The sequence below is a fragment of the Coturnix japonica genome, chromosome 16, assembly GCF_054131305.1.
Source record: "Coturnix japonica strain WE chromosome 16, WE-NBRP24, whole genome shotgun sequence".
NCBI classification, from domain to species: domain Eukaryota; kingdom Metazoa; phylum Chordata; class Aves; order Galliformes; family Phasianidae; genus Coturnix; species Coturnix japonica.
In genome coordinates, this window is record NC_140678.1 from 1,157,155 (window position 1) to 1,171,255 (window position 14,101).

The 14,101-nt window shown below is 53.2% G+C and overlaps 1 protein-coding gene across 8 annotated transcripts in view; it reads right to left on the reverse strand.

The window, feature by feature from the left end:
* Positions 1 to 91: 91 nt before the first annotated feature.
* Positions 92 to 14,101, reverse strand: part of ADAMTS10 (ADAM metallopeptidase with thrombospondin type 1 motif 10) — a 37,610-nt gene continuing 23,600 nt past the window's right edge. For 6 of the 8 annotated variants that reach the window (XM_015886630.3, XM_085517584.1, XM_032440986.2 and 3 more), the window contains exons 10-25: positions 13,920 to 14,066; positions 12,146 to 12,287; positions 10,763 to 10,870; positions 9,606 to 9,751; positions 9,310 to 9,373; positions 8,552 to 8,654; positions 6,294 to 6,427; positions 5,880 to 6,003; positions 5,499 to 5,579; positions 4,646 to 4,809; positions 4,122 to 4,248; positions 3,822 to 3,951; positions 3,456 to 3,660; positions 2,881 to 3,057; positions 1,888 to 2,044; positions 92 to 1,763 (exon numbers count right to left, since the gene is read on the reverse strand). In XM_015886630.3, coding sequence (XP_015742116.2) covers positions 1,654 to 1,763; positions 1,888 to 2,044; positions 2,881 to 3,057; positions 3,456 to 3,660; positions 3,822 to 3,951; positions 4,122 to 4,248; positions 4,646 to 4,809; positions 5,499 to 5,579; positions 5,880 to 6,003; positions 6,294 to 6,427; positions 8,552 to 8,654; positions 9,310 to 9,373; positions 9,606 to 9,751; positions 10,763 to 10,870; positions 12,146 to 12,287; positions 13,920 to 14,066 — 2,119 coding nt within the window. In that variant the 3' untranslated portion in view covers positions 92 to 1,653. Of the gene's footprint in view, positions 1,764 to 1,887; positions 2,045 to 2,880; positions 3,058 to 3,455; positions 3,661 to 3,821; positions 3,952 to 4,121; positions 4,249 to 4,645; positions 4,810 to 5,498; positions 5,580 to 5,879; positions 6,004 to 6,293; positions 6,428 to 8,551; positions 8,655 to 9,309; positions 9,374 to 9,605; positions 9,752 to 10,762; positions 10,871 to 11,232; positions 12,116 to 12,145; positions 12,288 to 13,919; positions 14,067 to 14,101 lie in introns of those variants that run through there. The other 2 variants (XM_085517587.1, XM_085517588.1) reach the window with 2 other exon arrangements.

Below are 14,101 nucleotides of genomic sequence, written 5' to 3' on the forward strand. Positions count from 1 at the left end.
CTGGATCCAGGATGCTCAGAGCCTCTGCCCAGAGCTGCCCAGGACTGAGGCTTTCCAGTGGAGAAATAATACTGGGACCAGAAGCTGCACCTGGGATCGTAGCTACTCCTTTATTATAAATCATGCCGTTACGTCGCTCCTCCTCAGAGTTAGTATTTTGAACATTTTTTTTTTTTTTTCCATTATATATATCTATATAAAAAGGTGAAAACACCCCCCTCCCAAAACTTCAGAATGGAGCTTTGCACTGGGAAGGAAGACAAACCCACACCCGCTCACCAGCCAAAGGGGGATTGCTGAGCACCAGAGAAGCTGCGATCGGCTCCGAGCAGGGAAAAATAGACGGGAGAGGGACACAACGGGGCTGGAGGGGTCTGCTCTGGGGATAGGGGCTGACCCTGACCCTGCACCCTGAGGATGACCTCCATGGGGGACAGAGCGTAGCCTGGGACAAGGTTTCTCCTCTTTGTGATGCAGAAAGGCCCCACAATAATACTAGTAACATGAAGCACATGCTCAGTACATCGCAAATTCGGGTCTTCTCCCACAGGCTGCTTGTGGTCCGTGGAGATGGGTGGGTTTAGCCAAGGAGGAGGGGACCTGAAAGAATGTTAACCTGCTCTCTTCCCATCTCTGGAGGTCTCCTGGGGGTGGCATTGGGACTGGCACCCTGAGGTGCATGCAGTGAGATGCCGACGGAGGCAGAGCACCATTGGAGGCAAAGCACCTTTGGAGGCAAAAGCACACTTAGAGGGAAAGCACCTTTGGAGGCTGCAGCATTCCCTGGGGAGGACCCAGCCAGGGCTGGGCACAGATAGGTCCCACTTCACAGGTTGGCCATGAGGACACTGTGGCCATGAGTTCTCCTCTTGTATCCCCCCTGGCTTTGCTTCTTGCAGCCCAGCACATCCTCAACGCCCCATAAGGGATCATGCAACCCCAAGCACACCTCAGCCCTGAGAGCTCCGAGGTGCCTCTGGAATCAAAATATAGTCATAATAGTGACAAGGGCTTTTAGGGAAAAATAGAGGGATGCCCCAATCGAAGTAGGCTGTTAAGAGAGTTGGAAGAACTCCCTGTCCCAGTTAAACTGGTGTCACTGCTCCGCTCACTGTTCTCCATCACCCGCTGCAGGTCCCAAAGTGATGGGGCGCAAATGACGAAGCCAACAGCCCTGCTCCCACCCTGCCCCCCACGGCAGCTCGTCTCCATCACCCAGAAGCACATCACCCATGGCACCTGAAAACTCGTCCCCATGTCCCCGGCCATTGGGACGTGGGAGCTTCGGTACCTGCAGGACCTGGGTCCGCTATGAAATAAATAACAGTCTCAGAATTTCAAGTAATGTCCCTGCTGCCGCGCTCTGCCCAGCTTCTCCCTCTCCCACCACCTTGACCTGCTCCTCTCGTGTTCGGCCGTGGTCTCTGCAGCAGCCAGCAGTGGTTTAACTGGGATCCTGCCATTGGGATGCTTGGGGACGAAAGGTGCGTGTCTTTGGGGGGACAGGTGGGGTGATACCGGCTCCCTCTGGAAGCACGACCAGAGTCTGTGTTGGACCCAGGGGAAGGTTCCCAGGACGAGAGGAAGGGCCCGGCTCGTTGGCCCTCTGGCACAGCTCTTGCCTTCCAGTTTTCCCATGGGGTAACTGTGTTCCTAGTGCCCCTGGCATGTTTTACAGCACATCTGTCGGAAGTAGGTCCGGCTGCAGAACTTGAACTTCAGGACGAGCGGGCAGTAGGCCACCTTGTTCACATCCTTGCATTCTGGATAGGTGACAAAAGAGAGTGGAGTTACCATTGCCTCACCCTACAACACCCAGAGCTGTGCCCTGTGGCTTTGAAACTGGTGGGGCTCAATCCTTTCCCCCAGTCCCACTGCCTCCCTCACCTTCAGGGTTGTCTGTGGGTCCTGATTCACACTTGGTCTCGCACTGCTGCATGCCGGGGGGCTGCAGGGTCTCCAGGCAGTCACTGGAGGGCTGCCCAGTATGAGCCAGGCATTGGACGGATCGCCGCTGCTGGCCAAGGCCACAATGTGCAGAGCACTGCAGGGAAGAACACAACACTGTGATGTGGGGGAAGAGGGCACAGCAGCTCCCAGGAGGTGCAAAGGGTGTTTGAAGCAATTGTTCCTTCTCTTGGTACCAGTGACACAGCTGAGAGCTCCAGCCCTGCTTCCCAGAATCTTGATCCAAGGTTCCAGGGCTCTCTGCAAGGGTCTGTCCATGCAGCCTTGACCCATCACCCTTTCCCAGCCCTCCTGTGCTCCCACATCAAAAGGGCTGCCAGCATTGCCATGCTGGAGGGAACGATGGTAGCTCCACTTGCAGCCATTCCAGCACACTGTTGTGTCCCAGGGATGAGCTGTGTCCCACACAGTGACCACCAGGTGTCCTTGTGGTTGCACACACACTGAATTGTGCCCAGCCACCTGCTGTGCTGCTGCCATGTCCCAGCTATGGCCATACTGTCCCAAAATACCCCCCACGTCACACTACAGCTTGGCTGGGGGGGTGCTGGTACATTTGGGGCTCATTGTGAATGAGGTGTTGACACCCACCCAGCCCCACTGCCATGGCAGGACACCCTTCCTTGTTGGTAGCAATAAGGTTTGAAGCCATAGATCTAAGGGATTTGTGCTGCAGAGCAGGTGAAGTGCTCAGTCTTCACCTGGCTGGAGGGGAGGGAGCACTGCTGACAAGGCAGGGGCTGCTCAGAAATTCATGGCACATTCTGCAAATGCCTCAGGGAATCCCTCCAGCAGGGCTGGGAGCTGTGGGGACAACTCTATGTCACACTGACATGTTGACAGCCATGCCACCAAGGATGCTGGTAAAAGGCTCATGTGGGATCTATGGGGATAAGGAAGGAGCATCCATACCTCTCCCCACTCGCCGGTCACCCAGCGTGGGGGTGGGCAGCGCCGCAGGTTGCACCTCATGCTGGTGGGGGGTTTGGAGCCCTCGGGGCACTGGGAGGTGGGCAGTGTTGCACTGTGGTCGCCGCTCTTGCAGAGCACGATGCGGTGGCGGAAACCTGGCCCACAGCTTGGAGTGCACTGCAGGGAGGAGACACGCATGTAATCAAGACGTGCAACAAGGAGCAAAGGCAGTGGTAGCATTGCCCACCAATGCTCCTGTCTGTTAAACTGCAAGGGGACATCTCCCCGTGATACCCTCTCCATGGGCTGCATCACCAGTGGTGATGGGTGGTGATGCTAAGGAACAGGTTGCCCAAGGAGGCTGTGGATGCCCCATCCCTGCAGGCATTCAAGGCCAGGCTGGATGTGGCTCTGGGCATCTTGATCTGGTGGTTGGTGACCCTGCACAAAGCAGGGGGCTGGAACTGGATGAGCACCATGGGCCTTTTCAGCCCAGGCCATTCTATGATTGTATGGTTCTACCAGTCACCTACACCACGTTCTTGGGCAGCTGAGAGCAGCAGATGAGTGCTTACCTCAGACCAGTCCAGAGCAACCCACTCTGGAGGGCACGTCTGGTTATTGCAAGGCTCCAGCATCTTTGGCCGTGGTTGGGTGCAGGAGGCATCATCCAAAGTCTTCTCTTCAGTGGCAGAGATCTTACGCTTGCAAAAGACGCTGCGTGTGCGGACACCTTCATTGCAGCTTCGGCTGCATTCGGACCAGTTCCCGATCACCCAGCTGGGGATGGAGAGAAAAGCAAAGATGCAAAGGGCACAAAGCAGACATCTGCCCAGGCAGGGTCACCCTTAGGGACTCTAGCAGAGGACTGTGACTTGGGAGTGGCAGAGGGGAGGATTTCACCTTCTTCCATCCATGCTCCCTCCACCTGTGGTACTCACGCAGGGGCACAGGGCTCGGTGTTGCACGGCCTCTGCCGCTCCAGCATTTTGGTTTCAGGGCTACAGAAATGGTTGGAGACCGTCGAGCTGTCGGAGAGTTTCCTGCACACAACAGACTGGATCTGGCTGCCTGCCGAGAGAAGGAGGCAATGGGGTCAGAGCAAGGCTGAGGCTTGAGCCTTCCAAATCAAATGATTCTACAATAAGACCTGATGCAAACCCTTTTGTCTGCCCCCATGGGAAGCAGCCCAAGAGATCCGAGGGAGAGCTTCCCTCTGCTGACACCAGGTCAAACCTCACCTCCTGCACACAGCACTGAGCACTTGGTCCACGGGGTGTATTGCCATGAGTACTGGTTGGATGCATCTCTGCTGATGGGAGCATTGAACTTGTACCGGATCCCCTGCAGCTCTGTCCGTACGAGGACCTGTAGAGAACACATCAGTGCTACAGAAGCCAGCACAGCTGTGGCTGTTCTGATGGTGTCCCCAAGCCCCATTGTCTGGAATTCAGGGTGGCTGAAGTCTCTTCCCTTCCCTCTTTCAGCCCCTTCTGCCATGGATGTAGCAGCACATTTGAACAGGCACGAAGGTGACATGTTCAGAGAACACGATCCTATACACTCTCAAAACGAATATTTCCATATCTTGGCAGATCAAGGGATGGAAACCTGAGAATTTAGTGCAATTTACCTTTGATCCCTGTGTCCCTTTTACACTGAGTAGCAAGGACAAGGGCTGGTTAGCTCTAATTCCCATGTAGACACCACAAAATCCCTTTAGACAAAGTCTGGTGGGGGCACAAAGGAACACGCTGTTACCAACCATGACAAAGAGGGTGACATTGGTGGGTCCCAGGGCCTCCAGGGATTCAGGCTCATCTGGGGATCTCCTGTAGTGGAATGTGGTGCCTGCGATGTCGAAGCGCCGTGGTGGGTCAATGGAGAGCTTCCCATTGATGTAAAACTCGCCAGCATCACCTCTCAATGCTGCCAGGACAGGGAAAACAGATTCAGCAGGAAAACAAAGCACATGCCCAAATCAATGGAGGAGAGAGAAGAAATGATGCTGCAGGGAGCTGGACCAGCTGCCCAGGGCAGTGATGGAGCAGCAGGCAGTGGAACAAGCTGAGGAAAAGAAGCCAGGCTCAAATCCAGCTGTGCACACTGAATCTGGACTGCTGGAGGAGGAGGGCAGCCCAGTTGCGGTTGCTTAAGAAAAGCACTAGAGGGAGACCGGCTCCCACCCACATTCCCATGCTCTGCCTCTGACACATCTGTGTCCACATCTGCCTCACCCCTGCCCTCACCCATTGGTACTGACATCATGCTCAGGGGCAGAGAGGAAGTTCTGTAGTACTGAGGATAAAGGATGCTCCTTCTCTTCCCACCTGGGGCACAGGGACAGTCCTTGGTGGCAGCAGTAGAGAGATATGAACTTGGGCTGTGCTTCCAGTGCACAGAAATCCAGCTTGGATGGACATAAGGAGTCCTCAGTTTACCTGGAGCACCTCTGAGCCCATAGAACTGTCCTGGGGGGCACAGTCAGGGAACTCAAGCACCTTGCCCACCCTTCTTTGATTGGTGCACATCATGCAAAGGACAGAAAAGGAAGAGGAAAGAAAAAAGCCTGGAGCCAGCATCTGGTTGGGATTTCAGCATCCCCCAGCCCTCCTCACCTAGGTAGTTGATGGAGAGGTTCAGCTCCCGAATGTCGATGTGGACGGAGCCCTTGGGGATCTGGATCACTTCCTCGTAACCTGCAAGATACCGAGGGGTTGTGAGCAGCAGAGTTCAGCCTGTGAGCCCACAGCCAGTCCCATCCCATCAGCAATGCATGTCATCTGTTACCTGGGGCTAAAACACAAAATGAGATGGCGGAGGAGCAGAGGTGCTCGTTTAGCCACCCATCACAATTAAACAGAATGGGAAGGGGGGTAGGAACTTGGAGCCAGGCACCTGGGTGCCAGCTGTCATCAGAGTGGAGATACACAGGTGACACCAACATGGCCATGGTGAGGTGGACCCCAGGGGGGTGATGCTGGCTGCCTGCCCCCTACCTCCCTCCGGCAGTGACTGGTTGAAGATGCCCTCGATGGTCTCACAGGAGCTGCCATCTCCCCCACACACACGGCACTTGTCCTCCTTGGCGTCAGAGCCCAGGACACGGTCACAGCCCACGTGCTGTGGGAAGGAGCAGTGGGATATTAGCCATCCTGGTGGGGCCCTGAAGCCCACTCCCAACCTTAACCATTCTATGAGTTTATTATTCAATCCTTTAACATCCACCAGCTTGGATTGGTAGTGTGGGTTGCAGCGATCCACATACAGACCTTGCACTCAGCTTTGTTGAACCAGATGAGGTTCTCCTGGAAGCATTACTCAAGCCTGCCCATGTCTCTCTGGATGGCATCCTGCACCACAGTGATACCTGTAACCATGTTGGACCTGCCCTCACACTAAACCTATCCCACCTTGCATTCCCCATTGACGCAGATGTCGTTGGAATCCTGCCGGCACGGCGTCCCATCCACCACGGCTGCAGCTCTCTCCGTGTAGAAGTTGAAGCCCTCGGCCAAGCAGTTGAGGGAACAGGCTTTCACCCCTCCTAGGAAAGATGCTGAGGTTTAAAATGATGTCAAAGGAGAGAAAGGAAAGAGGACCCCAACAGAGAGAAGTATCTCCAGGTCCTGGCAGTTTGCTCCTGCAGGCACTGGCGGCGGTCATGAGCTGCCTGCCAGAGCTGGGAAGCCCCTACATTGCAGCAACCGAAATCTCCTAAATCTGTAAGTCGTTATTACACATCAAAGGGGCAGATGGAGGGGAGGGGTGGCCCAGCTGTGCCTGGGAGCACAAAAATGCAAAGCAGCTGGGGGTGGGGGGAAAGGAAGAGTAAACTGAGGGGAGGGAGGAGAGGGAGGAGACAGGAGAGGGGAATTCAACTGCTTGCAGGCATGCTGTGGAGCAGAATGCCTGGGCAATCCCCTAGAGAAGGTGCTCCATTTGCTCTCCCCTATGGAGAGCCAACCTCTGCTGCACCCTTGCAGCATCAGAGCCATGATGGGGGACAGGGAAGGTGTGACCCAGAGGACTCACAAAACACAGTGGAATGAGCAATTCAAGGCCAGCAAGAGTGGGATCTGCTGTGGGTACTCCAAAGATATTTTGTTCCTCCTGCCAGCTCTGTCCCATAGTGGAATTTAAACGCATTACAGTTTATGATGAGAAATCTCCTGTTTTCTGCAAGCCCCTGCTCCTCGCCAGCCCTCTCCCAACCCTGTAAGCCATTCCTCCCTCTCTTGGCTCTTGCATCCGCCAAGAGCAAAATGAATAACTAAGCGAATCAAACAAAATAAACAAACAATTAAAGCCGCATTCCATAAGGTATCTGCTGACTGCTGAGCTCAGCACTTCTCGCTGGGGCTGCCTTTCGTTCCTGGGGTCTGGGCTGCAGCACCGTTATAAATCACCACCAGGAAAGCACGGTGTGGCCCCATGGAGAACTCAGTCTCAATCCACAGCAACTCTGTGGCTGACACCAGGCTTCAGTGGGTGGCTTTGTCCTGTCCCAAAATGCCCATGGGACCGGTGCCCTGTGTGCCTGAATGGGAAGACAGTGATACCCTCTGACACCAAACAGTAAATGCCAAATAATGCAGCTCCTTGTGATCATCCCCCAAAGCCAACCTGGAGATTTGACATCTCTTCAAGCTGTGGCTGTGCCAACACTTACAGCCTCCCAGGAAGAAGACAGGTTTTATCACCTTATTTTATGAGAGAGGAAGCAGTGAGAGGAAGGGTCTAATTAAAAAGCAGAAATCATTTGGGGCTGGATTAAAATACAAAGGCTGATGTGCAACTGAGAAACCATCCCCTGGGCTCAGACCACTGGGGAAGAAAGAGGTCTGAGCAAGGGCAGCTCTGGCTGCAGGGTTATCTTCCACCTTGGCATCCATTGGGGTCTTTGTGTGACTGACTGCTTTGCAATTTTATTACATTTTTATTGATCCATCCCCTGCAGCCTCAGCACATCTGCTCTGGCTGCAGGAGCCCCGCTGGGAGGTGTGCTTATTTACACAGCTGTGAAGGATTTCCCCAGTCAAGTTCATTAACTACATGAAGGAGACGCACTGTTCTTTCTCATTATTAAGAGATTTCTGCCATAGTGGCCTCCGCCTGCCCCCCCCCTTCTTGCTAGACAGGCAGGACACATGGGGACTGACCTGGGAAGGGAGGAATGCTGCAGGATCCCCTGGTTTGGATCCCTTCTGTTTAGGTAAGAGCTGAAGCTTTACCTGGTGGTGCAGGTAGAGCTCTCCCCTTTGTCTCCCTCATCATGTACCAGGATGAGGGTCCTGGACTAAATAGAGTGGTTCTTTACATTGCTTTAGCAACTTGTTTTTCTTCTCTCTGTGTTTGTTCACTCGGTAATTAAGAATCAGCCTCAAGGAAAGCAGTTTAACAGCTCCCGTGCTGCTGGTTCTGCCAGAGCAAAGATGTTGAAGAGTAATTACACAGAGCTGAGTGACATAGGATGGGGGCATGGCAGGACAGCCTGGTAACCTGCAGCACACAGCTTGCAGGACCTGTTCTCAAAGAGATGGTGACCTACTGCCCATTAGAGGACTTGGACCACAGAACCTGTCCTAGAAGAGGTGGGAGACCCAAAGCACCGCATGGCTCTGCTCCAGCCCTGCCCTGCCAAGGGATGCTCCAAGCAGCACTCACTCACCTCCTCTGTATGTCTTCCAGGTGTAGTACTTCCCTCGGAAGGGGACATTATCAAACTCAGAGCATTGCAGCTCTCGGAAGTCCTGGGACCCTGGTGGGCAGTCCTGCAGCCAGAGACAGAGAGAACACAAAGGTAAAGCACTGCCTTACTGCTAGGTGGCTGCAGATCCAGCAGTGATAGCACCAGCACCATGAGATGGACACCAAGCTCTGCCCAATGCTGTAGGATGGCACATGGTGTTGGTACTGGGGAAGCATCTTATTTCCTAACTACAAGCCCGTGGACATTCAAGCTGTAATCTCCCAGATTCAAAGCTGAATTATGTTACCCTGCAGCACAGTTGTTTCTCTTTGTTCCCTCTGAGGTCTAACGCCCACCCCTGGGAAGCCAGGTGTTATAATGGGGTTCTGGGAGCTGAGTGCAAAGCAACTGCTGCTGTGTTGGTGTTGAAAGCCTCTGATCTTTTCCTTGTTATCTTTTGGGGCCCCTTTTTGATGCCAAAGCCCCTTAAGCATGTACCACCAATCTGCCCTTTGAACCAGGTGGTGCAAACGTGCTCCATCCTGCTTGGTTCTTCTCCACTGCTGTCTGCACAGCATGCTTTGCCTCACCCAGCCCCATGGCCCAGCAGTGCCTAACACCCCAGAGCCATGCAGAGAGCTCACTGCTGTCTCCATACTGCAGCACAGTGCTCCTTATCCAAGCCAAAGCCCTGCTGACCCCTTGGCATTCCTCTATGTCAGCATGACAGTACTCACATCGGTGTTACAGGACCGATAGCGTTTCCGCTCCCCCAGGCAGTACTTCCCTCCAATTGTAGGCCTGGCAAACAGGGAATAAGAGGAAAAAAGCAGCTCAGGACAGCAAGCCAGCATGGGTGGCAGATGGCTGCCTCAGGCCAGCACTGGTTGGCCTGGGTGCCATGGGTCACTGGGTCCCATACCTATGGGAACACCAAGGCTTCCACTACAAGGACAGGTTCTGCCTGGAGGAATTTGCATGCCCAGCTGCCAGCATGCAGTGGGTTTGTCTGAGCAAATGCATGCACACCTACCGTGGGCTGTCACAGTGCCGGACAGAGGAGGACACACCGCCGCCACACGTCCTGCTGCACTCACCCCACGATGACCAGGATCCCCAGGCACCATCCACACCCTCCGGCCGGGTGCCAAAGGGCACACATTCCCTCTTGTAGCACCACTGGGGAGAGACAGAGCTTCAAAGACCTTGATAACGACACGCTCTCCTCCTCTCAGATAGCTCCCTGGCCTCCTTTGGACACAGGAGGGCTGGGATCAGATTGGATCCCATGAAATTTGAACACTGGGCTGTACTGGCCTTGGAACGAACTTTGCCATCGCAGAGAGCACACACATCTCCCTGGGCACCATTTAGTCTGAGTCACAGCATCACCATCTGTATGCGCTGTGTACATGGGGATAGCAGGGATGCTCATGCAGATTCGCCTATGAAACATTTCCCTTGGACCTGGAAAGGATCCTGCACCCCCTGGAGTCAACAGTGATGCAAGGAGCAGGACACTGCCAGACCCAATGCTGTTCTCTAGGCACAATGCCAGACACAGCATCTCAGGGGCTGAGATAATCCCAGGAAGGAAGAAACTGCTGTGTGCTCCTTCCAGGAGCTGATAACCCACCCTGGAGCTACTGGCACAGCTTCTCCCGGCTCCTTTCAAGCCAGGCAGCCCAGTTGCAGGGAATAATAAACCTCCCAGGATGGCTGGTTGCTTGCACAGCAGTGTGTTAGCAAAGGTGCAACCACATGCAGAGCATGCACAGCCCTTCTGGTGTCCCTGCATGGAGGCACAGGGACTGCTGGTGCAGGATGCACCCTCTGGTTAAGAAATAACCAGCAGTAAGTGGAGGGGGGGGGGGGGAACAGAAATATCTGAAAGTGACAAAAGCTGGAAGAAAATCACTAGGAGAAAATAATTGCTCTTGGATATGATGAATTTTGAGCTGCAGGGATGTTCAGCCCCAGGAGCTGCCTAATCCCTTTCCATCTAATTTCCAGTAGAGCTGAGAGAATTCTAATGCATTTCTCAAAGCCATCTGCTTTCCTGCACACAAGCTTCTCAAGGAAGGTGGGTGCTCTTGAATCAGCTTTGCACCCCCCAGTAACCACAGTTATTGCTGGAAAAGGGATTCACCCACCCACTGCCAACTCGCCATGTGCTCTGGGCTTCCTTACCCCCTTCTCAATGGTGTTGGTTTGGCAGATGGTCCCCTCTGCAGCAGGGATGCTGTTGGTTATGCAGCGGTTGCTTTTACTCAGACACCATAACTCACTGCAGACCTCCTGGAAAGAGAAAGATTTTGGGAGAGAGAGGGGGAGGGAAGGAGAAAGAGACAAAGACGTGGAGACGAGGTCAGGATTTACCCCGTGCTGGGGCTGCAAGGCTGGGGCAGTGCAGCAAGTCCCCTCCCCAGGGCTGGGGATGTCTCCTTTACTGGGTCTTCATTGCAGAGGCCAAGCACAAGGACCCATCCAGCAGCACCCAAAGCTCATCACCCATCCAGCTTATCACCCAAGCTCAGCTTTGATGAAGGAAAAGACAATCTCTCTTCCAACTTAAAAAGGCATTGACCCCTTCACGGGACCATAGAATCATTAAGATTGGAAAAGACCACTAAGATCATCAGTTTTAACTGTCAACTCACCACCACCATTCCCAGTAACTATGTCCCTAAAATCATGTTATGCTCCCAGAGCTATTACAGCTATTGGGAAGTAGGAACTCTTGTAGCCCTACCGTGTAACCAACAGAATGGACATCCCAGCTCCACCAGCCATATCTGTTCACCCCGTTATCATCAAGCCTATTAATAATCTGCTCTGTGCTAGCATGAAGATGGAGAAAGCCAGAAAATAAAGGGATGCTTGCACCATTGCCCTGCAGTTTGTTTATATGGGATATGGGATGGGTGGATGTACACATTTACCCAGATTTATGTGCATTCACTTGAGCCCCTGTGCCCTTTGGGTTTCTCCCAAACACGCATGAAGGGCCGGGCTGGAAGGGTCATCGCAAGGACATCTTGTGCTTTTGTGATCCTTGTGTATATACAGGAAGAGCCTGACCAAGTTAAAAATGAGCTGGGAAACAAGCATGTAAACGTGGAAAATTTCCATTCCACTGCCTCTGATTGAGATGAGGAGGGGCTCTGACTGTAGTCAGTAGTGCTACTCAGCCTCTTCCTACTGCTGCATCCACTCCATTTCCAGGCAACTCTGGGAGAGCCAAGCTCAGGTGTTTGTTCACCAAGATGAGCAAATGAAACCACTGGGAGGATGTTTAGCATCAAGCCATACACTCAGAGTGATGAGGCAAGAGATCCCATGGGATAATCTGATGGTAATTGGGCTGCAGTCAACCTCTGTGGGATGCGAAATGACCTCCTCTGTCTTCTCCCAGGGAAGCAAGGTGGAAAGCTCACAGGTAACGTGCAAGTGCCCTTCATTACAAGCAGGCTAGCAAAGCAATGTTGGCAGCAGAGGAATGACCCCATGGATCTTTGCAGCCCCAATCCTCCACCCCCAGGGAACCGATAGTAAAGCAGGAAGGCTCTCTACCCCGTATTTACACTGGCGAGATTTAACTCCGTACTGGAAACGGCACTGCTCATCTGCATCGTAGGCCTGTCCTGGAGCCACTGTGGGGTAGATAAAGTCTTGCTTGGGAGGAGCGTTGTTCAGGCATAATCCCATCCCAGAGCTGGAAACAAAGAGAGGAGAATCAGAGTTTGGAAAAGCTTTTGGGAAAGCACAGCAGGAGAGCAGCAGCGGCACACCTGGCTCTGCCTGGGGTTCAGCTCACTCACACTTGGCTGCTTTGGGTGATAATTTTACTGCCCTCCAGTAGGGAAACCTCTGAGCACAATCAGTGTTGAGAAGGCTCTCTGAAATCTCGCTGTCTGCATCCCCAGGGCTGGGTTTTGGGAAGCACTTTTGGCACACGCAGCTCTCAAAGTTTTAATCTCAATGTTTTGCAGACTACTGCCAGCCCCTGGCTGTCCTGCTTAGTCCAGGTACTACAGACCCCATTTGGCATGACATGGTTGGGTACGAGGACCCTGTACTGCTCACAGAAGCAGGGGTTGGTGGAACCTCTGCCCTCCTACCATGCAGCAGCAGAGCCATGCTGAGCACAGAGAGAGCCCTTGCTCTCCAAGCCCGTCCTTCTGCATGCCAGAGCTTTGGAGGAACATCCAAATTTTGCAAGAAACAATTTTGCCTTTCCCTCCCTCTTCCTCACCGCTCAGAGCTCTCCTTAAATCACAGCCCCTGTCACCACTCCCCTGGCCCCATGTCCTGGGGTCTCATTAACAACACAGCTCTGGTATGGATGGGGCTCTCCAGGATGTGATCCCCTATGGGAGCTGCCACAAATTCACTGCTGTCCATACTGAGACTTTGGGGTCACACAAGGACAACGGCCGCGATGCTTTCCCGATGTTCTCCACGCCTTGCCGTGCATCCAGGGGTCAAGGACAAGGAGGGCAGATTTCGCTGTGGCCAAACATGAGCTGTGGGATGTGGAATGTGGTGATAAGCCATGCTGCTATGGCCAAGCTTTGCGGGATGGAGGGCAGCCCCTTGGGATGTCTGCCTTCATGTTACAATGGCAGCATCACAGCTTTGGTCTGTGACCCTAAATGTCTGGTATTCAGACTGCCCCGAGCTTGCTCCTGCCACGATGATCTTACGCATTGGCTTCTCTCGTTTGTAATTTAAGTCCTGCCCAGTCCTTCCATTAGGCAGTGCCTGTATCCTCCCACAAACCTCAACAAAATAGATCCCAACTGCTTGGTTTTTGAGAAAAGCCCTGGGGAATGCCTGAACCCTCATCAAAAGCTCCCAGGCAAGGTGAAAATACCAAAATTTGGGGACTTAGGTGCCTAAATCCCTTCTCCTGGATCCTAAAGGTGCTTTGGACAAAAGACACCTTAAGTTGCTCATTCATATGGGTGCAGCCTCAGCTCTGTCTCAGATCCTCCTTCCCCACCTTCCCTGTGATTCTTGGCTCAACTTCAGCAACGTCCAAATGCCTCCAGAAGCTACAAGTATATGTGTGAAGTTTCTAGAAGCATGGAAGCTAACAAAAGGTCTGACAGATGCAGGGTAAACAGAGCTAGCATCTTTATCAGGAATGTTAAAAGGAAGGAAGGAAAGCACATGCCTCTTGGGGTGGGGTGAGGTGCTGGGAGACAAGACAGTAGGTGCATGGGCTGTGTGCTTTGGGGGATTCTCTTTGGCTTTACCCACTCCACACAAGGGACTGTGAGAGGCTGGAGGTGTTTACTGGTTGTGAGGTAGAAAAGAAGGCAAGATGACATGGATTTCTTACTCCAGGAAGCTGGTGATATAATCCCTGCTGCACGTAGACCATACGAAGGGGTTGGTTTTCATGGTGATGTGAGCAGCCATCAGCTTGGCCGTTTCTTGCCCGCGGGAGCCACAGCTGTTTCCAACCCCATCATGATTCATGCCAAACCTAGAAAGCAACACCAAAAATATTAGAAAGAATAT